This window comes from Sphaerodactylus townsendi, linkage group LG02 (genome assembly GCF_021028975.2).
Source record: "Sphaerodactylus townsendi isolate TG3544 linkage group LG02, MPM_Stown_v2.3, whole genome shotgun sequence".
Lineage (NCBI taxonomy): Eukaryota > Metazoa > Chordata > Lepidosauria > Squamata > Sphaerodactylidae > Sphaerodactylus > Sphaerodactylus townsendi.
The window spans coordinates 98,945,123-98,969,257 of NC_059426.1; the positions used below are offsets into that span (position 1 = coordinate 98,945,123).

The 24,135-nt window shown below is 42.2% G+C and overlaps 1 protein-coding gene across 2 annotated transcripts in view; it reads left to right on the top strand.

The window, feature by feature from the left end:
* SLC5A12 (solute carrier family 5 member 12) overlaps positions 1–18,698 on the top strand; it is a 49,545-nt gene extending 30,847 nt beyond the window's left edge. For both annotated transcript variants that reach the window (XM_048486773.1, XM_048486775.1), the window contains 5 exons: positions 8,878–8,964; positions 13,004–13,179; positions 13,526–13,629; positions 14,731–14,858; positions 17,067–18,698. In XM_048486773.1, the coding sequence (XP_048342730.1) occupies positions 8,878–8,964; positions 13,004–13,179; positions 13,526–13,629; positions 14,731–14,858; positions 17,067–17,231 (660 nt within the window). In that variant the 3' untranslated portion in view covers positions 17,232–18,698. The remainder of the gene's footprint in view (positions 1–8,877; positions 8,965–13,003; positions 13,180–13,525; positions 13,630–14,730; positions 14,859–17,066) is intronic.
* Positions 18,699–24,135: the final 5,437 nt, after the last annotated feature.

The following is a 24,135-nucleotide window of genomic DNA, read 5'->3' on the forward strand; positions in this document are numbered from 1 at the left end:
TTTTCACACAAGAGATATTCCAAACCTTAAAAAGCAAACTTTTAAAACAGGAATACCATATCTTATTGGGGCTAGCAAATACATCATGCTCATCCCTTTCTGTCAGAATAGTACCTAAACAGGGGCATACAGCTAAATATCTTATTAAGTTAGTCCCAAAAGAGGTGGATTATTACAGTTGGATAATCTCCTCATAGAGATTAACCGTTTCTCAATCAGCAGAGTGTGCAGAGGCTAAGCACAGTGGAGTGTATCCCAAACATGTGTGTGAGCTTAGGCACAAAGAAAAGTCGGAGTTGTTGGTAGTTTCTAATCTAATAAAAAGAGTATTTATTAGTGAACTCCATTCTGGATAGAAAGGTGGATAGGTAGGTTCACTATTCTATTATAATCTAGCTGGATGGGGATGGATGCATGGAGCATCCATCCTCTCTATGCACATGGAGCATCCATCCTCTCTATGCACATGGTGCTGTAGTTGGAGAGCAAGATGGAGAGTAAGAGAGAGTGAGGCTGGAATGAAGGAACTCTCTAAGGGTATCAGTTTAACATCAAAGGATAGTGCCAGCATGATAGAGTAAAGGTGACAATCTCTAGTTCCCTATCTAGCATCTGGCTTACTAGTAAAAAACCCCTCTTTTGTTGAGGCATGAAACAGCGTTAAGTCCTTCTCTTCCAACACTCTCTCTTGATGTTTCATGACTCAAGTGATCAGGTTTATCTTGTTTCTGAATTCCTCAAAGCAGGGTTTGGGTAGGGGTTTAGTGAGAAGATCTGCAAGCAACTCAGTGGTATGACAGTAGATCAGTTGAATGATGACATCCTTTTGCAGCTTTCTCACTATGTGGTACTTCACATCAATATGCTTGGTGCATTTCTTCACATCTTGTTTTGAAAGTTGAATGCAGCTTTGGTTATCTTCGTGCACTGGTATGTGTTGTGATATGTCTATGCCTAAATCTTTTAGCAGTTGACATAGCCACAATAACTCGTGACAAACATGTGCAGCAGATCCATATTCTGCTTCTGTGGTGGATTATGCTATTATTTCTTGTTTGGTACTTGACCAACTAATGGGACCATTTCCAAAGAAAATGATCTGACCACTGGTGGATTTTCTCTCTGATAGGTCTCCACCCCAGTCTGCATCAGCATGCTTTTAGTGTAGCATCAGTAGTGACTGGTAATTTCAGTTTAAAGTGTGCACTACCCTTCAGGTATCTAACAAGTCTCTTAATTGCATTCCAGTATTTAACTGTGGGCAAATAAATCTTTCTGCAAAATAAACCGACTGCTATACTAATATCTGGTCTAGTGAGTGTACTAATGTACAAAAGTTTGCCTAAAGTTTCTCTTTATCTGGTGTTTTCAGAAAGTAGTTCTGTTTTATCTTCTTGCTTCACGTAGTTCATTTCCATTGGTATAGGAGCTGGATATGCAGTTTGCAGATTTAACAAGTGACTCAGGTCTTTAATCTTCTGTTCTTGATTGATGAGGAAACTGCCATCTTCCTCTGTTTGTATTTGAATTCCTAGGTAGTGAGCAATGTTGCCAAGTTGTTTGACTTCAACGTGTTTGTTCAGGTGTTGTATTTTTTTTGCTGTCATCTGGATTCTCATAGGCAAGTATTAAATTATCAACATAGGCTAAAATGTAGGTCCATTTTCCATTTCTGTTCTTGACATATAGGCAAGGGTCAGCTTGACTTCTCTGGAAGTTTGCCTGAAGTAACATATCATTCAGTTTCATGTTCCATGCTCTGGCTGCTTGTTTCAAACCATAAATGGACTTCAGCAGCTTTCAAACAAGATTCTCTTTACTTTTCGTCTGGAATCCTGATAGTTGTTGCATGTAGATTTCTTCTTCTAGTTCACTGTGTAGAAATGCAGTCTTGACATCAAGATGTTCAACATGCATTTTCTGGCTGGCAGCCATATTGAATAAAGTTCTCACTGTTGTATGTTTGACAATTGGTGCAAATGTTTCATCGTAGTCTTCTCCATATTTCTGGGAATAGCCTTTTGCTACCAGTCTAGCTTTGTAGTGTTGAATCTCACAGTCATTGTCATGCTTCAATTAAAAAACCCATTTACAGCCTATAGCTTTGTGTCCATTTGGTAATTTTGTTAAAGTCCATGTGTCGTTCTGTTCTAGTGCATTCATCTCATCTATAGCAGCTTGCTTTCACTTTTGGCCCTTTTGTGGGGGAAAGTGGGATATATCTTCCCATGGTGTAGGTTCTTGAGTTGCCATTCTTGCAAGGTAGGATAGCCTCGAGGGAGGTACACCTCTGTTTGTGCGCGCCGATCACGTCACATCACCTCTTGTGGCTTCCTCCTCTGTAGCAGGCAGGTACATTGGTGCAGCATCTGAGGTTTCTGGAATTTCATCTGGATCTTTGCTGTCATCTCTCTATACATCTTTGATGACAGGGTATATGAGCCAGTCATCAGGGAGCTCAGTCAGATCATGGCATGCCCCCTCTGAAGACATAGTTCTCTCATTTTCCTCAAAGTGGACAGATATGCTGATAGTGATCTCATAGGTGTCAGGATTCATAATTCTGTAGCCTTTAGACTTTGCTGAATAGCCCACAAAGATTCCCTTTGTAGCTCTTGGTGATAGCTTATTTCGTTTCTCTTTTGGAATGTATGTGTAGGCAGTACATCCAAAAACTTGCAGATGTGCCATGGATGGCTTATGGTCATGCCAAAGTTCATGTGGTGTAGTGCCAGTAGCTTTAGTGTACACTCTATTGTGTATATATGTTGCTGTCATGATGCTCTCTCCCCAGAATTTCTGTGGGAGGTGTGAATCAACAAGCATGCATCTTACCATGTCCAGAAGAGAACGATTCTGCCTCTCTGAGATGCCATTTTGGGATGGATTGTGTGGAATTATGGTTTGATGCAAGATTCCTTACTTCCTCATGAAGTCTTGCATCACCTTTGAAATGTGTTTGCCCACACCATCTATTCTCAGGATTTGAAGATTATGCTGGAACTTGTTGCTTGCTATTCTCACATAGTCTTTGAACCTGTCCAGCATCTCAGATCTTTCTCTTAGTAAGAAAACAACGACATATTAAAAAAAAATCATCTGTAAAAGTTAAAAAGTACCTGAATTTTCCTGTGGTTTCTGGGAGTGGTCCACAGATGTCAGAGTGAACCAGTTCCAAAGGGTGCTTGGTTCTTCTTTCACTCTGCTTCAGAAAAGGTGTGTTAACTGCTTTACCATCTAGACAAGAAACACAAATATCATTAGTTGAACATGGCACAAAATCAGTATCATTAGTGAGTCCCTTCTGTTTCATTTTCTGGATTGTTTCATTGCTACAATGGTTTAAACATCTGTGCCAGAGATATGCACAATTCTGGTGTTTTCAGGATTTTGTAAGGTTGGTTTCAATTTCAGTTTCAGGGTCAAGTTCATCAAGGTCATCATCTCCAGATTCATATTCAAAATCATCATTTTGTTCATTCATGTTATAGAGTCTGCTAGTTTGAAACACTACCAGATATAGTTCATAATTCTTGGTAATAAAGCATTTGCCATTCTTAAAATTAAGTTCATAAACTTGGTTCTCTAGCTTTGAAACAGACAGCAGAGAATTATTCAACTTTGGTGAGTAGAGCACATTATGCACAAGAAACTCATTGATAGAACCATCTGACAAATTGCAAAAAAGTATCCCATTGCCTTGCTTGGTGGCTGTCAAATAGGGATAATCTCTATATGTGCACCTTTTGTGCTGTAATATCATGTAATTCAGTATAAAAGCTTAATTTATTGCATAAATGGGTGGTGGCTCTGCTATCTACCAAAACACTTTTGCATTGTTTGTACTATATAGAAATTCTAATTTTTGAACAAACTTTTCTCTGAAAATCTTTCAGCTGTAAAACGTTTCTCCTTTGTCTTTTGTTGCATTCTGCCCTCTTGTAACCGTTCTGAACACATTTGAAACATATGATTTCCTTGAAAACATTTGGCTTGGGAGCACTTGGGCTGGGGCCAGCATGACCATAAAACCTTTTTGGGTGGACATCAAAGGACATCTCCCTGACAACTGTCATGTGACCTCTTCCTCTGGACTGTGTTGCCTTGGTAACCGAGTCAATCCTGCTCTTATTCAAATTAGGGCCCCTGGGATTCCATTGTTCCCAACTTCCCCTTTTGGGATGGAATGAGGTTTTAAAAGCAAAACTTTCTTCACCTCCTTTGTGGTTGGCTGCTAAAGTCTCCCTCCTGCTTATTTCTATCATCAGAGTCTTAATAATTTTATCATAAGTCAATTCCGTTTGTGCCTCTAATTCTGTAATTATTGAATTGAAAGTTGGGGGGAGGGTCAAAAACAGCATGGAGCTTTTAGAGGCATCAGTCTGTTCCTCACCTGAATTTTTCAATTTTACAAAACAATCCTGTAGCTTATTCAAATGGTCTAGAAAACATGTTCCTTCCTCATAATGCAAATTGTATATCTTACGTTTCAGAGAGTGGATATACGTCCACCCCATAGTTCCATGCATTAGGGTTAGTTTTTCAAACATAACTTTGGCAGTTGTTAAGTTACTGATATGCAACAAAGTGTCACTACTCATGGGACTGGATAATGATAGCTTGTGCCTTGGTGTTTTGTCTTTCCCATGAGTTATTCACTGCTGGTGTTATGTCCTCTTCAGTGACTTTCAGCAAGTTTTCAGCATGGAGTGCGAAATGAATCCTGGTGCGCCATTCCACAAAATTACTAGCCATCAAAACCAGCAAACACAGGCCCTTTCCGCACGGGCCATATACAACGTCCCGGGGACCACAAAAAATGAGCGAGGTTTTAGAAAAACAGCATGTTCCCGCTGGTGTGGTGCGAAGTGCACCACCGGGAAGACACTGTTTCCCCCATTGGCTCCACTCATCATCTTGTGCAGCATCCCTCTGGAGGGCTCCAGAGACCTGGCCACGCTGCCCTCCAACCTTTGGAGGTTGCAGGGCAGCGTGGGTGGGTCCCTGCAGTCCTCCAGAGTGACACTGGATGGGATGGTGAGTGGAGGGGGGGCGACCGGAGGTGGCTCCGTACGAAGCCACCTCTCCGGCTGAGGGGGAAGTGCCGGCAACTTACACTCTAGCATGTGAACGACCCCCCCAGCCTCCGCTGGCATAAATTATGCCGGTGGAGGTTTAGCTACACGCGTATGTAGAAAGGGCCAGTGTTTGCCTTCCAAATATTCAGCCATTGTGTCAGCTGGAACAAAGGCAGCTATTCAAATTGTCTGCAGAAACCTCTGACTAGTTCTCCGTGAAAACAAAAAGGTTAACTTTTTTAGTGCCAAGCCTCCAAAACACTCAGTTCCCGGCACAGTACAGGGATGCTTCCGAGAAAGACTCTTTAGTATACACTCACATTCAAAAGGAAAAAAAGAAAAGCACAGGGCTTCAAGGCCACATACCCTGGGCCCACTAACCTGTTGGATAATCTCCTCATAGAGATTAACCATTTCACAATGAGCAGAGTGTGCAGAGGCTAAGCATAGCAGAGTGTATCCCAAACATGCGAGTGAGCTTAGGCACAAAGAAAAGTCGGAGTCGTTTGTAGTTTCTAACCTAATAAAAAGAGTACAAACAAAGAACCTTTATTGGCATAACAACATTATATACACAGATCCGCTTAACCAAGTAGAGGGAAGCTAAAATAAATGTACAGGTAGAGAGGCTGATGTAATAAAAAGAGTATTTATTAGTGAACTCCATTCTGGTAGAAAGGTAGATAGATAGGTTCACTATTCTGTTCAAATCTAGCTGGATGGGGATGGATGCATGTTGCTGTAAATATTTGGAGAGCAAGATGGAGAGTGAGTGAAAGAGAGTAAGACCAGAAGGAAGGAACTCCCCAAGAATATCAGTCTAATATCAAAGAATAGTGCCAGCATGATAGACTAAAGGTGCCAGCATGATAGAGTCTAGGTCCCTGTCTAGCATCTGGCTTACTAGTAAAACCCGCTCTGTCATTGAGGCAGGAAACAGTGTAAAGTCCTTCTTTTCCAACAATTACAACAGCCAGATGCAATACTTTCCCATCTGCCATTACAGGGTCACTACTTATCTATCCCCCTCCAGGATTGGGTCTGTCCGCACTGTAAAAATCAAGTAGAGACTGGTTGTTGTGGGTTTTCCAGGCTCTGTGGTTGTGGTCTGGTAGATCTTGTTCCTAACATTTCACCTGCATCTGTGGCTGGCATATTCAGAGGTGTATCACAGAGGTGTATCACAGAGAGATGTCTCCAGTGTGTCAAGTGGAGACTCTTGCTCACATTATACTCGACTGTCTGAGATACGTGGGTATTAGGAATTTCTCTCCTTGGCTGGCCCTAGACAAACATGAGAGAGACTGTGACAATTCTGTTGTGGAGCTTCTGTTAAACAATACAGACGTCATGCTCTTGGAAAAAGTAGCAAAATTTATTTTACAAGTGACGGAACTTTCTAAGTAACGTCTAATGCTAGATACAGTTTCTCTGTCTGTGTTTTGATCATATGCTTGCTTTGTACGTCACAAATGTCTGGTAACGTTCTAGAACTTATTTTATATGGCTAATAAAGATTGTTGTTGTTGGAAAAAACCAGGAAAGCACAGCCGATTAAAGTGCCTCCTGCCCAGTCGTTTGCTCACAAGCAGCTGCAGTATGGGTTTTTAAAAAGAATTGTGGATAGTGAAATTCTAAAAAAACCCAACCATTTTGGAGGGCTTAATGAAGGGCAGCCTCACTTTAGGGGTAGGATTGGTGTGAAGTTTCCCCACAAAACAGTTTTTTTAACTGTCTGTAGCCCAGGTTTATCGGCCCATGAGGAAGGGGCCCTTCTCAAATGAGAAAAAAATCATTTTAGTTTTAGTTCAGCTGACTGGGGTGTCAAAAGAATGTTAATCAAATATAGAGATTATTTGAGTCATCACTACAGCTAAAAAGATTGCCATCATTTTGGTTTTTTCTGAGTCCTTGTCACACAAAAGAAAAGTTAATAATATATCTTCTTTAAATGGGTTGAGGCATTGACAAGAGAACCTCTTGCGCTCGAAAGAAGCCTTCTGCATGGGTAGTAGAGAAGTCCTTTGCATATGCCAAGTTTCTTTAGCCACTGAAGAGTTTAGGAAGCCCCTGCTCATATAGATAAATCCTTGAGCTTGCTTGCTAAGGGATATTTCTGTTATGTTTCCTTTTTTTCTACAACTGTTTTCCTCATAAAGAATAAATACTATATTGCTCCTTATTTCCAAAAACTGGCTTTGAAAGCTGTATGAAATGAAAATATACAGGAAGGGGTAGTTTTATAAAATCAATTCAATTAAGCTATTTTGCTTACCTTTTCCTTATGTTCAGTATTTGGGAACAAAATAATAGCCTTACAACCCAACCCGGGGAGGGGGAGGCAATGAAGGGACTTGGGAAATTGGTGCGAGCTCCACCAATGCAGCACAACCCACCTCTTTAGCACAAGTGGCAAATGCACCAGTGGAGGGGGCAAAGAGGACAGCCTGCAGGCACCACACAGCTCAGTGGTGCTCAATCCAAAAGTGGGCTCTGGCCTCAGACTTGTGACAGCCTAAAACTGGCCATTGGTACAGCTGGGGTGGTCTAGGGGCATTCCTGGAGGTAGAACTGACCATTGTCTTCCATTGGGCTTCCAGTCCAGGAATGCCCCCGATGTAGCCCTCAGACTGTGGGAAAAACCATTTGGGGCTATGGAGGGCTTTCAGGCAGCTGGGGTTTTCTCCTTTTTTTGCTGCCTTCCTGTACCACCTGGAAACACTCTGGATGCAGTATGTCAACATGATAGCAATGCCATTCCTGGTGGAGCCTTCTGGATTGGACTGCCCAAGATATAAACCAATAGATTTATCCTAATGTTGGACTATCAGCTGAGAGGCCCAGGTTCAAATCCTCACTGCATGGAGGTTTGCTGGGTGACCTTGGGCCTGTCACATATTTCTAGTCTAACCTATATGTTAGGTTTGTTGTGTGAACAAAATGAAAGAGAGATATGAAAGAAAGTAGCTTTGAGTTTCAATGAGAAGAAAGGCAGTGTATAAATGAAGTAAATAAATAAATACCCCAAGTCAGGGCTCTTCATGTACAGCACTGCCAGTAGTGCTTGCTAGGATCTTCCTAATTATTCTACCAAGTAGATTATCAGTTTTTGATTTAGGATCCTGGAACAACAGCAAGTGCTATTCATAGGGATTTCCTACCTGTCATACTAAATAACATTCTCTTGAATACACAGGGAAATCTAAAAGAGTGCTTTGTATGCATGTGTGAGCATGGGTGCATGCATATAAGAGTATGTGCATTATATATGGAATTAAGCGTAAGTCATAAAATATATACACGCATAAATTCTTTTTCTTTACCACATTGTTGGCTGCAAATCACATATTTATATGTTCTGTCTCCAAAAAGGTATCACCAGGGAGGAATTTCATCACAAAATGTTGATGAATAGTTTAGATTCATCAGGGACCAGTCATATAATTTGACCACATTTGTGAACTAAAACATGTTTTAATTTTTCAAGTGTACCAGGAAGATTTCTGTGAATTACTTAACCTTCTGGAAAACAACAACAACAACGACAAAGTAATGTTTCTAAATGCTATTTTGTTTTAATTACAAGGAAAAGTTAAGAATTATCTACATCTTTTGGAAATGCACTAACTTTAAAATGGAATGCCCTTTGCAATCAGTTCAGAAGTGATATGCAAAGTAGAAATAGGAGTGTTGTGTTCTGTGAGATAAGAAACTGAAAGAGCCATTAAGAAGAGGCAGTGGAGACACTGGAAGATAATGATTCGTTATCTAAAGCATCTCGTTTATTTCATTTTAATAGGCCTCACTTAGCATTCATGGAATGTGTGGGGGACCAATGTTGGGATTATTTACACTGGGAGTTGTTTTTCCTTGCACCAACTGGAAGGTTAGTAATAATGTAATAGCACTTAGGATATATAAAAATGCTGTGTTTGTTTTATATTAATTTTTGCTTTTATACCCTTTATATAAAAGGGTTTGCTGAATAGTAGTTAGATGGAATTTTCCTTTCTCTGATTAGTTTGTTTATTGAGTCAGCCAATCTGAAAAGCAATCACTGGAATATCTAGGAGGGTGGCAGGGCGGTGGGGAGTCTTGAGCCCCAGGCACCACTTCTTTGGGGTACATTTGTGCCTCCCCAACTGTGCCCTGGTCCAGAACTCCCCAAAGAGTTCAGGACTGGGATGCAGTTGATAGCTGCTGAGCAAGGCTCACCCTGCCCTCCATCTCCATGTGGAGATTGTGAGTGGGGCCAGCCTGTGCCCTGTTCTCAATCTCCACAAGTTGAGCCTGGCTTGCTGGCCTTCAACTACACCTTGTACCCAGAAGATGGAGGGGTGCAGATGGGTAGGGGTGAGGCACCTGGGTTTTCTCCAGGTGCCATTTTAAGTAGACATGCCTCTGAGTCCAATATCCTGTGGTATTTGCTGAGTAGTTGGAGCCCTTACTCGATCTTTGAAGCCATCTGACTTGAAGGGCTGTTGTATCCATTGCTTGTCAATGGGAAATCGCAGGCCCGGACTTAGCCAGGGCTGCCATTGCAGTTGGGAAGATGGGGGAGAAACTCAAATAACTACACTAAACACACCAGCTGGAATTGAAACTTGGTTGCAGTCTGTTTTATTAAACCATAATGTAGGAAGCTGGGCAAGCTGCGGAGGCAATGCATGGGAGCCCACTACCCCGGCAGGAAAAGGTGTCACATATGGGCCTGCACCCAGGTGGCATCTAGTAATTTCTTGTCCCAATCCCCCAACATGGGATGGGGGACAGTGCCAGGGTCAGCAGGCTTGCTGCCTGGCATGATGGATATGCCCCCCTTCATGCTTGCCCAGCTTCTTAGATTGTGGTTTAATAAAGCAGGCTGCAGCCAAGTTTCAATTCCAGCTGGTTTGTTTAGTGTAGTTATTTGAATGACAAACCTTCCACACATCAGCACAGAGTAGCCTGAAGTGTGAATTATTTCCTGAATTTCAGGCTGTAACTCAGTAGAGAGTTGCAGCCCTCCGAGAATTCAAGGTTACTTCAGGAACATTAGGCATTCTGATAAGAAATGCATTAGACTCTGATTAGAAATGCAGTTGGTTGGAGTCTATCTTGTGCTGCAGCCAAAACAAAGTTTCTTTATACTTCTCAGTCTCTGGAATCACTGATAGGGCTTGCATGGAATGTCAGGATCCAAACCTAGACTCCAAAAATGGAAGACAATAGCTGTCACATCTGTGTAACAGTTCATTTATGATACTAATTATTATAATCTTTACAAAACACAGCAACCCATCTATTGCATTAGATTGTTCTGTACTATATGATAAACAGACCATCTTTTAATTGCTCCCTTACACACAGAGTTGGATCAAATAAATAGAATACGTTTGTAGCCCACATTTCTCTCAGGTTCTCTATGCAGCGTAAGTATACCCTGAAACAGTTTCTGAAGGCTCGCATACCTGAGGAGCATATTGGTATGCACCACAGGGGTCTGCTGCAAGAAAAATGAATCCACAGAATATCCCCATGCACATACTGTTGTGCAAACTTTTGTTCCATTCATGGAGGTGTGTGTATAGCAATGAATGTAGTTAATTTTTTATCAATTTTGCTTCAGATTTTATTCTCCAGCACTACAACCCAGTCAATTCAAGGGTCCTCTAACCCTCAGCAGAAATGTTGGGGCAAATGCAAGGATGCAGAGAGAAGACAGAAAGAGAGATTATTTTCATGAATTCATTCTGTTCATGTCTCACTGGATCCAACCCATAATCTCAGTTAACACACCATTGGTCAACCTTCCCAGTATCCTGATGGGGATTTTGTATGATTAAGAGATAGGGCACATTGCAGGTGCTATAAGAATATTTCTGATAATGCATCCTAGAAGTGAGCAATCCTTCTGTCCAACGCAGCCTACAAATTTAAAATACTTATGTGTCACTCCCATTGCATTGTATATTACTATACCATTTCCCCAACAGCATCTAGCATTGTGGAGTAAAGATAAGAAATTTCAAAACTTGTGGTGTTTTGGGAGGAAATGATGATGGAAAGTTATCTTCCCACCAAGCCACAAGACTCAAACTAAAGTAATTTAACCTTTTTTTCATAGTATAAAATTAAACTAAGCCCCGTTGCCCTTTCCAAGGTCCCCTAACTTACCTTCTATTAACACCTCATACCTTCGTGACCATCTCACCCCATATGTCCCAGGTAGGACTCTGCAGTCGGCAGAGGCTAACTTACTGACAGTCCCTCAACCCTCTATGTTGCAGCTGCCCCCAGCCTGGTGGAACACCTTGCCATCAGCTGTTTGGGCCCTGTGGGACCTTGGTGAGTTCCGCAGGGCCTGTAAAACCGAATTGTTCCACTGGGCCTTTGGGGAGGCTGGCCGCAGACTGCCTGCCCCAGAGGCATAGCTGGGCCAGAGTGTGCCCAGCACACACTCTGGCTTCCCCCCATGGCGCCCCCCCCACACTTACTTTAGCAAACTGAGTAGGCTGGAGAACAGGCCTGCTTGTTCTGGTGGGAACTACATTTCCCAGGGTCTCCCACCAGGTCCTTTGCAGTCTGGAAGGCGACAGGCAGGCCTGTTCTCCAGCCTGCTTGGTTTGCTAGAGTAAGTGTGGGGGTGCCACGGGGGGGGGGGGTTACACCTGCTTCCCCACGCAATACCCTCCCACACACTTACTTTGGCAAACTGAGCAGGCTGGAGAACAGGCCTGCCTGTGTGGGAACTACATTTCCCAGGAGACCCTGGGAAAAGTTCCCTGTTCTCCAGCCTGCTTGGGTTGCTAAAGTAAATGTGTGGGGGAAGCGCTGTGGGGGGAAGCGCCGTGGGGGGAAAGGGTCAGGGGGAATTTTCCGCCCCCACGTGACCCATAGCCGTGCACCCGGTGCGTGGTGCACCCCCGCCCCTGGTAGCTCCATGACAGGCCTGCCCCCTCTGATGCCCCTGTGCCCTCTGTTGTGCCATCTCTGGCACTACCAATGTAAGATCTTATTTGGCATTGCTGCCCCTCCCTCCTGGCCTTGGGATCAGGCGCTGTCAACAAATTGTGGTCGACCAATAATGGTTGTGTTAATGCTGCTGTGTTTTTTAATGTTTTAATATTGTGTGTATATTTTGTTTTATTTATTCTGTATTGTAGTTATGCACTGGTTTGTACACTGCCCAGAGCCCTTGGGGGTGGGCGGGTTATTAAATTGAATAATTATTGAATAAAATAATTATTGAATAAAAATTGAATATAATAATAATAATAATAATAATAATAATAATAATAATAATAATAATAATAATAATAATAATAATAATAATAATAATAATAATAATAGGCAAGAATCAAGAGATACACCAGAGACTTCCATTATTCCATAACAAAGCAATGATTCCTGGGATATTGTAAGTTTCCAGGCCCTTTAGATCCCAGTAAGAAAGAACAATTTTGTTGTTGCTGCTAATGGAATAGATAAGATTAAATTGAAATGGAGGCTCAAAAACCTTAGCGAAAGAGAAGGAGTACTTGATGGAGGAGTCAGTTTCTGTCCAGGCTTTTCCCACAAAACAGTTTGAAAAAGCTCAGACTGCTTTAAATAAATAATGGATGTGTAATGGTTGAAGATTATTGTAGATGCTGGAATGTTATGAAAGCCCTTCAGTGCCTATGATCAACATATCTGAAGGGCCATTTCTTCCCATATGTGTCTATGTGCTACCTTCTGATTATTCTCCTGGTCTACTAGAGTCAGATTCTTTTTGATAGTGGATCCAATCTTATGGGGATGGGAGGTGTACTTAGAATTGCAAGCTGCCCTTAGCTGCATAAGCAGGTGTGTATGTGTTAAACTCAGCATTCTTTTGTACTTATCAATCTCAGCCTTTTTCAAATGCATACACTTTTAATTTTTAAAGTTTCTTTTGATTTCAGGGTGCTCTTGCAGGTCTCCTTACTGGAATAATTTTGGCATTTTGGGTTGGCATTGGGGCTTTTGTTTACCCTGCTCCATCATCAAAGGCCCTTCCATTGTATCTCTCAACAACTGAGTGTGCTATCAATAATACAGGGGTGGTAGCTACAGCAACTCCTACACTACCGCCTTTCAGGTACCATTATTTTTCCCACTACTTTACAAGGGTATCAGGTATGGCATTTTAGCATGACTATTTTCAGTTATTATTCAGTTATTCTCTTATGGTTTGCCTCATCTTTGATGAGATGCTGTTCAATGTACCATGCCACATCAAAAACAAAGATTCAGTTTGGGGGTATTAGACTTGGTGTATGAACCAACAATTCTTTGAATATGTTACACACACACACACACACACACACACACACACACACACACACACACACACACACACACACACACACACACACACACACACACACACACACACACAAAATAAGGAATTATTGACTTTTTGCCCCATTGTTTTGTCATTCTAGGCCTCAATTGGCAGATTCCTGGTATTCTTTGTCATACCTTTACTACAGTGCTGTTGGATGTCTTGGATGCATTATAACAGGGCTTCTGATAAGTTCTATAACAGGTTTGTTCTGTTTGTGGTCCTGAGCACTTAAAACAACATTTTTTATAAAAAAGTAGATCATCTGCTATAAAAAAGTATAAGAGAAGCAGGATGATTAATTGAACAGGCATCTCTTTGGCACAGTTTCCTATTCCATGAGGTAAAGAAGGCACTGAAGTGAAGTGAGACAAGAGTATCAACTCTGGGGTAGAGCACCCAGGTCACCACCACCCCAATTTAAGACTAGCAGTACAATCCCAAGGAGAGTTACTCCAGTATGAGCTCATTTATTGCAGTGAGTTTAGACTAGAGTAACTCTACATAAGGACTGTCCTGAAAAGCATGGAAGAAAGCATAATGACCATAAGCTAGAAAAGGTCTTCACTGGGGCCGTTTCCGCACGAAGGCGGAAACGGCTGGGTCGGCGTTTCCGACGCCGACCTGATGACGCTGGGACGGTCCTGGGAACAGCCGGGCAGCCGGCGCCACGGAACGTCGGCGCCCGGCCGACCCGGGGACAAGGTAAGTGCCGGGTGGGGGAGGCGCCGTGAAGCTGCTGCCGTTCGCTCGGCAGCGGCTTCACGGGGCGTTTTCCCAAAAAGAGCGCTGGGAAGCGCTCTGGGGAAACGCCGGCTTCAGGCCGGGTGGGCGGCGTGAGGGCGGCGCGGCTGCATTGCAGCTGCGCCCCCCGTGCGAATGGCGGCCTGGAGACGGCGTTTTTACCGTCTCCAGGCCGCCATTTAATGCCCGTGCGGAAACGTCCTGGGAGAGAAGAACTCCATGGCAGATCTCCTAGAAGTTACACATGTCTGAGATTTAATTGTGCTTCTTTCTACATCTGTGATGGACTACAAATAACTTTGCATCAGTGACTCATCTGAAAAAATGCAAGTTATTGCTGAGTAATCACCTGTGATGAAGTTCCTTATGGGTTCTGTCTTGTAGGATTGGAACTAAGGACCTTTGGGACATATAGACTGTGCCTTCCAAGAAACTGTGGTCCTCTTGCTAGGTTTATTAAATCTGATGTTACATTAAAATTACTAATAGATATGTTATTCTTGTACATACGTGATTTACTAGGCTAGAAGTTCACCATTGACTCTTATCTTATTTACCTAGGGTCCAATAAAGGAGAAGATATTAAGGCCCTTTTAATTCAGCCAGTCTGCAATATATTTTGCTTTTGGTCTCAGAAATGTAAAACGTTGTGCTGGTGTGGAGTGGATCATGATAAAAAAGCACTTCATGTAAGATTATCTTAACACATTACTTTTCCATAAGTAGCATCGAGGGGCGGGGGGTGGGTGGGTTGTGATTCTGTGGTAGAAGAGCTGATTTGTATGAAGAAGCTCCCAGGTTCAATTCCTGACATCTCTGATAAATGACAGACTAGGTGACATAAAAGGAAGTAGATAATGTGAAAGACCCCTATTTGACACCCTGAAGAGCATCATCCAGACAATGAGGACCAATGGTATAAGGTAGTGTTATGTGTTCATGGGAGGTATGTGATTGGATTCAGGATGTATGTGAAAGCAGTAGGCTACTAATTCTAAATGGTGACTGCACTGGCAGTAACTCTTCTTTTCTGCAGCAACCATCACCTTCAGAACATGTTCACAGTGGCACCTTACTGTTGAATTTGGCTAATACAAAATTTATGAACAGTCCCCAGAACACATAGAGTATGTCTATCAAAATAACAATGCATAATGTTCATCATATTCTGAGACCACCAACTTTGATCTTTGTAACCATAAACATAAGGATCCATTCATGAATCCTACTTATAGTAATAAAAATAACAAGCAATTTTTCAAGGCATCTGAGATACTGAAAGGAATTGTGTCAAGAATACTGAAGATAACCATGTATTACAAAAGAGGAAAAAGATTTTTAGCATGGTTCATGCTTAATCAAAATAAGAGCTTTGACTATGATTTACCCATTCTCCACAGTAACAACCCTAACCTGGCCTACTCAGAAAATAAGTGCCATGTTATTCAGGGGATAACTCCCAGGAAATTGTTTTTAGCATCTCCACCACATGCGGATGTCTTGTTCTAAATGAGTTCTCAGAATTCATTTTTTCTTCTCTGTGTGAAAAGAAGTATGAGTTAGACTCAGACAGACCTTTCTTGTCTCACACTCTTCAGTCTGACTTTCTGAATCAGCTTCTTGTGCTGCATTTCCCCCAGGCTTCTAATATGGCCAGTAATGGGAAGCATTTTTGTATGTGGTAAATGATACTAGAAAACACTGATAATATACCACATAAATTAAGATACAGGATACCAATGTGTGTATTGAATAGATTTGTTATTTACAATGAAATGCGATTTAGTAATTTTAGTTTTCATTAACATGTTGAGTTTTTTAGTTCCTTAAGAGGCTACCCAATGAATTCATCAATATTTGGGCAAAACCACTGTTGGTCAAAGTTTGGAGTGGCACCATACCTCACTTGTCCTTGTTTACAGAAAAGGTGTGATGTGAGATGCTGTTCATCAACATCATTCCATTACATTATTCAGAGTCTTGTTTCAGATAATGATATGCAACATCTAGAGAGTTTCCTCAACAAACCCTTGGTCATCTCACAGGGTTGGATTTGGTTAGCTCCTCTCATAAAGGCCTTAGGTTGTTTGCCAATCTGCTTAGATTGACTCACCTAAGTTGTCTGCCCTTAGTTATAGCCCAACTAAACAAAACAGACCTATTTCCTTGAAAAGAAACCTTTACTTAGCCGTGGGGAACTAGTGAAAAAAACCCTTCTCCAGGACCTAACCTATCAGAAAAGGTCCCATAAATTCCTGCTCAGCCATAAAGTGGCCAGCTCCATATGCATGCAGGACAGGCAAGTCAGTTTTAGCCATGACTGGCTGTGATGTACGGGAAGGCTTTTGGATGTCTGTTTTCACCCACTCTGGTGGCTTCACAGCACAGCAAGAGAACTGACCAATTAGATAATATTAGATAATTAGATAATAGTAAGTATTGTTCATTGGAATAGAGGATTGTCTCTGAAGTGGTTGTTTTATTCTGTTCTTTGTGTTTTTGTTGTTCTATGTTGGCATTACAATAGTTGTCTAGATTTTTCACCTCATTCACATTGTTGTGCTTGTATTTAGCAAAAATCACTAGTTTTTTTTATTTTAAAAATGTGGTACCAGCAATTTAATGAACCTTGACTGAGAGTGGGATCCTCCAGTGTGGTGAATGAATAAATAGATGGTTCCCTAAGTATTTAATGCAATAAAATCAAGCTGCATTTACACACAATGATGTGAGTCACTTCTGTAACGAAGTACTGTTGTAAGAATAAGAGTGGTTTGACCTGAAGGGTCAAGCAGGTATAGAAAGGAGAAGAGACATGAGAGACATTATTTCAAAGTTTGCTCCGTGACAAGCATCAATATACATTAGCCCTTTCTTTTTCATATATTATTTCTTAGGAGAAGTCATCAAAAGATCTCCACAAAGATGATGCAGAGAAGACAGAAAGAGATGATGCCCTTCAGAATGGACTGGTTAAAGACATACAGAAACATATCCCTGGCTATAATCCACAAGAAAAATCATACACTAATACAAGCATAGAGACAGAATCTTACTTTTAGCCTTCCTGCATGGAAGAAAATACATCCATCTTATCCAGGAAACTACGTAGCACTGGCCAACCTTTAGGAAAAAAATAGTAGCAGAGCAGTTGGCACAGAAGACATTTATTTATAACTCAAAAAGAAACATTAATTTTCACTGACAACTAATTTCATAATAGAAGGAGACTTATTTCTGTGGTGGTGAATTTAATCTACAGCTGCATCCACGGGGAGGTTCTTCTTATCCTCTAAGCATTCATTTCCCGACTGTACATTCTTAGTACATTCTTTCTTAGACTTTGGTTCGGTGCCTCTGCCTTAAAAAAACAGCTCCCCCCTACAAAGACCGGGAGAGGGCAAAGATTTCCTATAGGCTTCTGTGGGTGCCTTTGCCTTTGTGGAAGCCTGTGGAAAATCATTAGAATCCGGAAAAAGCTTTAAAAGTCCAGCTTTTTTGTTTGACAACATTTTTCAGCTCCAGTACAATGAATTCTCCTTTCTCCTTCTCCTTCTCCTCCTCCTCCTCCTCCTCCTCTTCCTCCTTCTTTCAGATTATCTAAATTAACACCCTATCCTTCAAAGCAGCCATTTTCTCCAGAGGGATAGATCTCTGGAGTTCAGTTATAATTCTGGGAGAACCTAACTGACTTCACAGGGTTGCTGTGTGGATGAAAAGGAGAGGACACTAATATAAGCTGCTTTGGTCCCCACTGTGAAGAAAGATTGGTTTTCCAGTGTAGTGACTGAAGGTAGTGACTTAAGACACTCTGATAAAGATGGGTTGACAAGTGGGTAGGAAGGAAATAGGGTTGCCGACTCCAGGTTGGGAAATTCCTGGACATTTGAGGGATGGAGACTTGGAAGGGTGAAGTTTGAGGAAAGGAGGGATTTCAGAAGCATGAGTTTACTAGTAGAAAAATCTAGGAACAGAAAAGCTGCACTAGTGATACAAATATAATATCTCTTTTAATAATATTCATGCTTATTACTGAAAATGTAATATTCAAATATGTATGAAACAAGAATCAGTTGCATTTGTACATGTAGACTTTGATAAACCAGCATCTCAAAAAAGACTGAAGAATTAAAATGTTTTGCAGTAAATTCAATTAACTATAATCCTATAATTTTCTAATAATCATTTTCTCATATTAATTTTAAAGTTTGAAAAAATTCCAGTGGGCCAGAATAAAATAATCTTAAACCACGCCCCCCAAAAGGACAGTAACACATCAGAGAGTCATTTCTGTCAACAGTCTTATGAGTTTTTTTCTGATGAAGTAGAGCAATCATTATGAATTATCCTTATTGAGTTTGGAAAAACTAGAAAAACTAGAGAATATTCTCCATGCCTTTAACTTAGAAACCATGAAATACTACACCAGGGGTAGGGAACCTTTAACACTCAAAGAGCCATTTGGACCCGTTTTCCACAGGAAAAGAAAACACTTGGAGCCACAAATAATTTTTGACATTTAAAATAAAGATAACACTGTATATATTGGGTTTTTTAACCTTTTGATCCGCTCATTCTGAGAAGCGCATGGATGCGTCCGCCCTGCTACCTGCTACCAGGGGAAGCTGGGCAATTGGTGCGCCCACCCTGCTACCTGCAGGGCGGGCAAGGATGAAGCCAGCAGCTCGGCCTTGCTGGCCGCAGGGAAAGCACCTGCCCCACTCGAACGGGGTGGTCGAGAGGGGAAGCCGGGCAATTGGTGCGCCCTTCTGCTGGCCTTCGCAGGGCGAGGCAGAGGATGAAGCCGGGCGGTTTGCCACCTTTGCCGCCGGGCCGGGGAAAGCACTTCCCTTGAAGGCGGGTGGGCTGGGAAGCACCGCGACCGCCAGCCTGCCGCCAACCGCCAGGAAAGCACCCCCCCTCGCTTGAACGGGGTGGGCGAGAGGGGAAGCCCGCGGCGCAGCCCAGCTGGCCGCGGGCAATTGGTGCACTTGACCTGCTGCTTGCAGGGCGGGCAAGGATGGGGCTGGCGGCTCGGCTCATGGAGCCGCAGTGCAAGGGCAGAAGAGCCGCATGCGGCTCTCGAGCCGCAGGTTCCCTACCCCTGTACTACACATTTCAAATACATACATATGCATTTAGAAATCTCTTATAAATCTCTTCAGATCCTCTGAAGATGCCAGCCACAGATGCAGGCGAAACGTCAGGAGATAATGCTGCTAGGACACGGCCATACAGCCTGGAAACCACCCAGCACCCCAGTGATTCTGGCCGTGAAAGCCTTTGACAATACAATCTCTTATAAGTATGATATTGCAGAAGCCAGGACTGCTCTTACAAAAAATGATTAACCAGCCATGCTATATAATAATTTCATTATACAATATTGTTTTCAAACAACTGGAATTTCATATATTTATATGACAAAGAAATTCTAAATCATATACATAATAAACAGAAAATAATTAACTTGAACAATCTCGTATTTTGCAAAATTAAATTCCAAGCTAGCTCAAAGGTTTTCCACTGTATTGTATGTAGCAGCAAACTGATGAAATCATGTAGGGAAATTAAATGGTATAAACCTCTTTACAGGGTTGCATAAAGTGATAAATATGACTCAAGTCTATTGCATGTGAACCTGGAGGCTGCTTTCCATTGGTGCATAGTGCAAAGTTTGGTGTGCAGTGGTTGACACATACAGATACACAACCAAAAGAAGAGTCATACTACGTAGGTGTATGAGGAAAAATTACAATCAATCAATCAATCAATCAATCAATCATATATATGAGAGAAATATTACATAGGCTTGCTTTCAAATTTCCCAGTGCATTTTAAGCATACATTTTCTGCCTCAGATGAATGCTGCTTTCCATGCAGTCAGATGTTTTTGCACACAACAAAAGTTAATTTGTTGTAGTAAGCGAACACTATAATTGTGCACAGAGCAGCCACTTCACACAAGCTACATGCTATAAAAAGGAGATACTGTAGACTCTAATGGAAAGTGGTGATCATATAGCTGTGCCCTACACTGTGCTGTGCCCTACATTGCAACACAGGTTTCTGTGATTGGGTCACATCAGAATGGCACTTGTGTCATTGGTAATTGTGAAGCTATAATGGAGGCAATGCAGAAATTGCAATAAACGATTATACTACTAGAGCAGATACATTGATAGCATCAGGATCAAAACAATACCACTTTTTAACATGATGTCACAGAGACTTCAGAAATGGAAACTAAAGAATCCAGCTAAATTATACATGTTCAATGATGTACAAGCAATGAAAATTATAAGCAGTGTCATCCTAAGCAGAGTTTACACCCTTCTTAATTTATAGAATTCAGCAGACATAGAGCCCTCCGGGGGAGGGCAGTATACAAGTATAATAGATGATAGATAGATAGATAGATAGATAGATAGATAGATAGATAGATAGATGATAGATAGATAGATAGATAGATAGATAGATAGATAGATAGATAGATAGATAGATAGATAGATAGATAGATAGATAGATAGATAGATAGATAGATAGATAGATAGATAGATAGATAGATAGATAGATATAGAAGGGTGTAACTCTGTTTAGAATGGACCTAAAACTTACAAGTGCAAAGAAAAAAAGCAATATCCTAAACATACAAGTTATTTATGTCGCAGTCCCACTGACTTCAGTAGGACATAATTCTCTTGGGATGCAAATTGAATTCTTAATTTGGTTCTGTGTTGCTAAGCACATCTTTCCAACTGCATTACTAATTATTTTTAGCTGTCCTTTCTATGGTCTTATTGATGAATAAATAAATGGTGCTGCCATTTATTTCAGTAAACATTTTTGAATCCTATTGGATACTGCTTGTACAGTTAGCTGTTTTGAATCTAAAACAGGTAAAGCATATTGGTTTTACAGGACTATGTATTGTTCAAATAAATTTGCTAATCACATTTGTGTGTCAAATTCAGTTCCTTATTATTTTAAATTCAGTTCCTTATTATGCTAGGCTCATTCCATCCCTGTATATTCAAATTTGTCCATTTTGGCCAGTGGTATCTGATATAATTCACACTTGCTTGTACAGAATGCAGTTCATATGTGTATGTTAAGTGCTGTCAAGTCACATTTAACTTACAGCAACCCTATGAATTTATTTGTAATCGTTAACAGTCTTGCTTAGATCTTGCAAACTGAGGGTTGTGGCTTCCTTTATGCAGTCAAGCTATCTCATGTTGGGTCTTCCTCTTTTCCTGCTCCCTTCAAGTGGCAGGAGGCTTGCAAACCTTCTCCCCTCCCCTTCTCCCTAGCGAGGCCAGGGCACACAGATTGTGCACACCTTAAAGCACCCACCAGGTGGACCTGTCTCTCATCTCCTCACAACCAATCCACAGCTGGCCTCCCTCTCCACCTGCTGCTAGCCTTTTTCCTTGGGAGAGAGTGGCTTGCACGTGAAGGTAGCAGATGTACAGCAGAGATCCATTTTAATCCCCTGCTCTTCCCCAAAGTCAAAAACTACAGCTACCCTCCCACAATCCCATAATGAAAAGGTGTTGCATTTCAGTGCACCTAAACTGTGAAGTTTTGTGGCGAAGTTTCAGTTCAGGCAATGTTTGAATGGGGGAGTGATCCAGTGAACATGCATTTTTCGGTTCCTGTCAAAAGACCAAAGTATCTGGACAGAAGAAGTATGTATTTCCTCATGAGTGTATATCCATTCAAGGACAGCTTCAACCTGTTGAATTTCCATCTGTAGTGCAGCTGTTAAAGGCACAGAGCCTTTGTGAAGAAAAAAAGGTGGCACAGGGTTCTTCCATTTAAAACAGTCATCTGAGGGAAGTCAGGCTGACACTGATGGTACAAGAGGGGATTCAAATTATGGTTGTGATCAGGCAACCTAATCATTCCACCATTTGCTAGATAGGGAAGAAGAACGACCCTCTCTTATTGTTGCGATTCTGCACTGGCATTTCAGTTTGGGATTTTCCATACATTTTATCGCAACCCTAATTTTGAATAGGTGCAATCTCTACTGAGGTACTGGCAGCAACAGTTTGCTAAGACTTGGGATAACATGCCAGTGCAAACTTGCCTTGAAGACTGACTGCTAGTGAGAAAATAAAATGGGGTGGCGCTTTCTTACATATCCATGAGTACACTCTTTGGTACATGGCAGAGAATAATATATAGCCTTGAGGTCAAAATGTGTGCCCTCTACTCTGGGCTTTCCCCCTCCTTTCTACCTGAAACTGAAGTACTACAGCTTCCTTCTCCAACCACCACACAATGAAAAGGTATTGCTCTGCACCAAGGAAATCCATATGCATGTAACTGGAGCTCACTTAGTAGCTGGGCTAGTAGCCTTACCTCATTCTCCAATGTGAGACATAGCACTGGGGAGGATGAAATGATAGGTGCTGCTGGAAGTCTCTAGTGGAAATTCCCAACGGCCACCTGCTGCAGATGTCTCCTGCTTGCACAGAGATGGAGCTTGCATGAAGGCAAGTGGGGCAGGGAATGTGTATGTCTTTGCACCACATCTTACAATATCATGATTACAAGAGATAAAGAGACAATGAAGAACTGGACTGTTGATTGATGTGCATAGCATATTTAGAATTAATACCTGTGGAAGCAATGGAGGTAGGAGTAGGTGGTGGACAAGAACAATGAGTTGTGAACAGCAGCAGGCAGGAGCTTCAGCAAACTTTTTCTGACCAGTTCTCAACTGTTTTTCACAACTAAGAACTGAAATCTACTGGCTTTGACCTGAGTGGGCCAGGCTAGCCCAGTCTCTTCAGATCTTGGAAGCTAAGCAAAGTTGGTCTTAATTAATACTTGGATTTTCAGGGCTGCTATGCAGAGGCAGATAATGGCAAACTGCCTCTGAAAATCTCTTGCTTTGAAAAACGCTACAAGGTCACCTTAAGTTGGCTGTTATTTGACAGCACATTCTAGCCTATGAATTTAAGTTGGATGTGATTCTTGCAACATAATGAATCTTGAAGACAGCACAACAAAACTCTTGAAGTCAGCACAACAAAAAAATATGAAAAAGGATCAGTGCTGATTTTCCGCCTTTGTGTAGATAGATCCCCAGTGCTCTGTCTTTGGCTCTCTCTTTTCTTCTGTCTGAACTAGGCCTTGGGAAAAACTTATTGATATCAACCATAATCTTTTAATGGGAATTTCCCCCTTTCCATGCCCCTTTTCTTTATCCTAGTACTTTTTTTTCCTGTGGACATGAATACAACAAACTGAATTACTGACTGAATTTCTGCTCACCACATGGATAGAGCCTTGTCTTACGTGAACCAAACATAGGCCCTTTCCGCATGGGCCAAAAACGCTGGCCTGGGGGCGGTAAAAACGTCGCCCCAGGTTGCCAAGATTAAAGATAGGGCGGCGCTTGCTGCAACGCAGCAGCGCCGGACCTTTGACTGGCGTCACTTCAGGCCCAGGGCGTCGTCAGGCCAGTTGCTTCCTAAACAACAACCCTCTTTAAAGGGTTGTTGTTAGGGGGAAAGCGTCTTCCTGGCGTACAGCTGCGTTAACCGCGCCACCGGGAACACGCTTTCTCCCTGAAGCCCGCCCCTTACTTCCACCTTTGTCCCCGTCGTCGCCTGCTTCGTTACCGCCGACCTGCCCCGCCCACGCTGTCCTTCCGTCGGATCTCTGGATCTCTGTCCTCCGACTTCGTTCGTCCTCCGACCCCAACCCTTTAAAGGGTTGTTGTTTAGGGCGGCCTGACGCCGCCCTGGGGGGGGAAGCGCAGTCAGGTCGGAGGGCAGCGTGGGCGGGGCTTCGACAGCCAGCAGGCGACGACGGGGACAAGGTGAGTGGGACGGGCCAGGGAGAAGAGGCGGCTCCGTGCGGAGCCGCCTGCCGTTTGCTGGCCTCTGCTGCGGCCGCTCACATGCGTGCATGCGAACGGCCTTCGCCTCCACGCCGGCGGAATTCTCG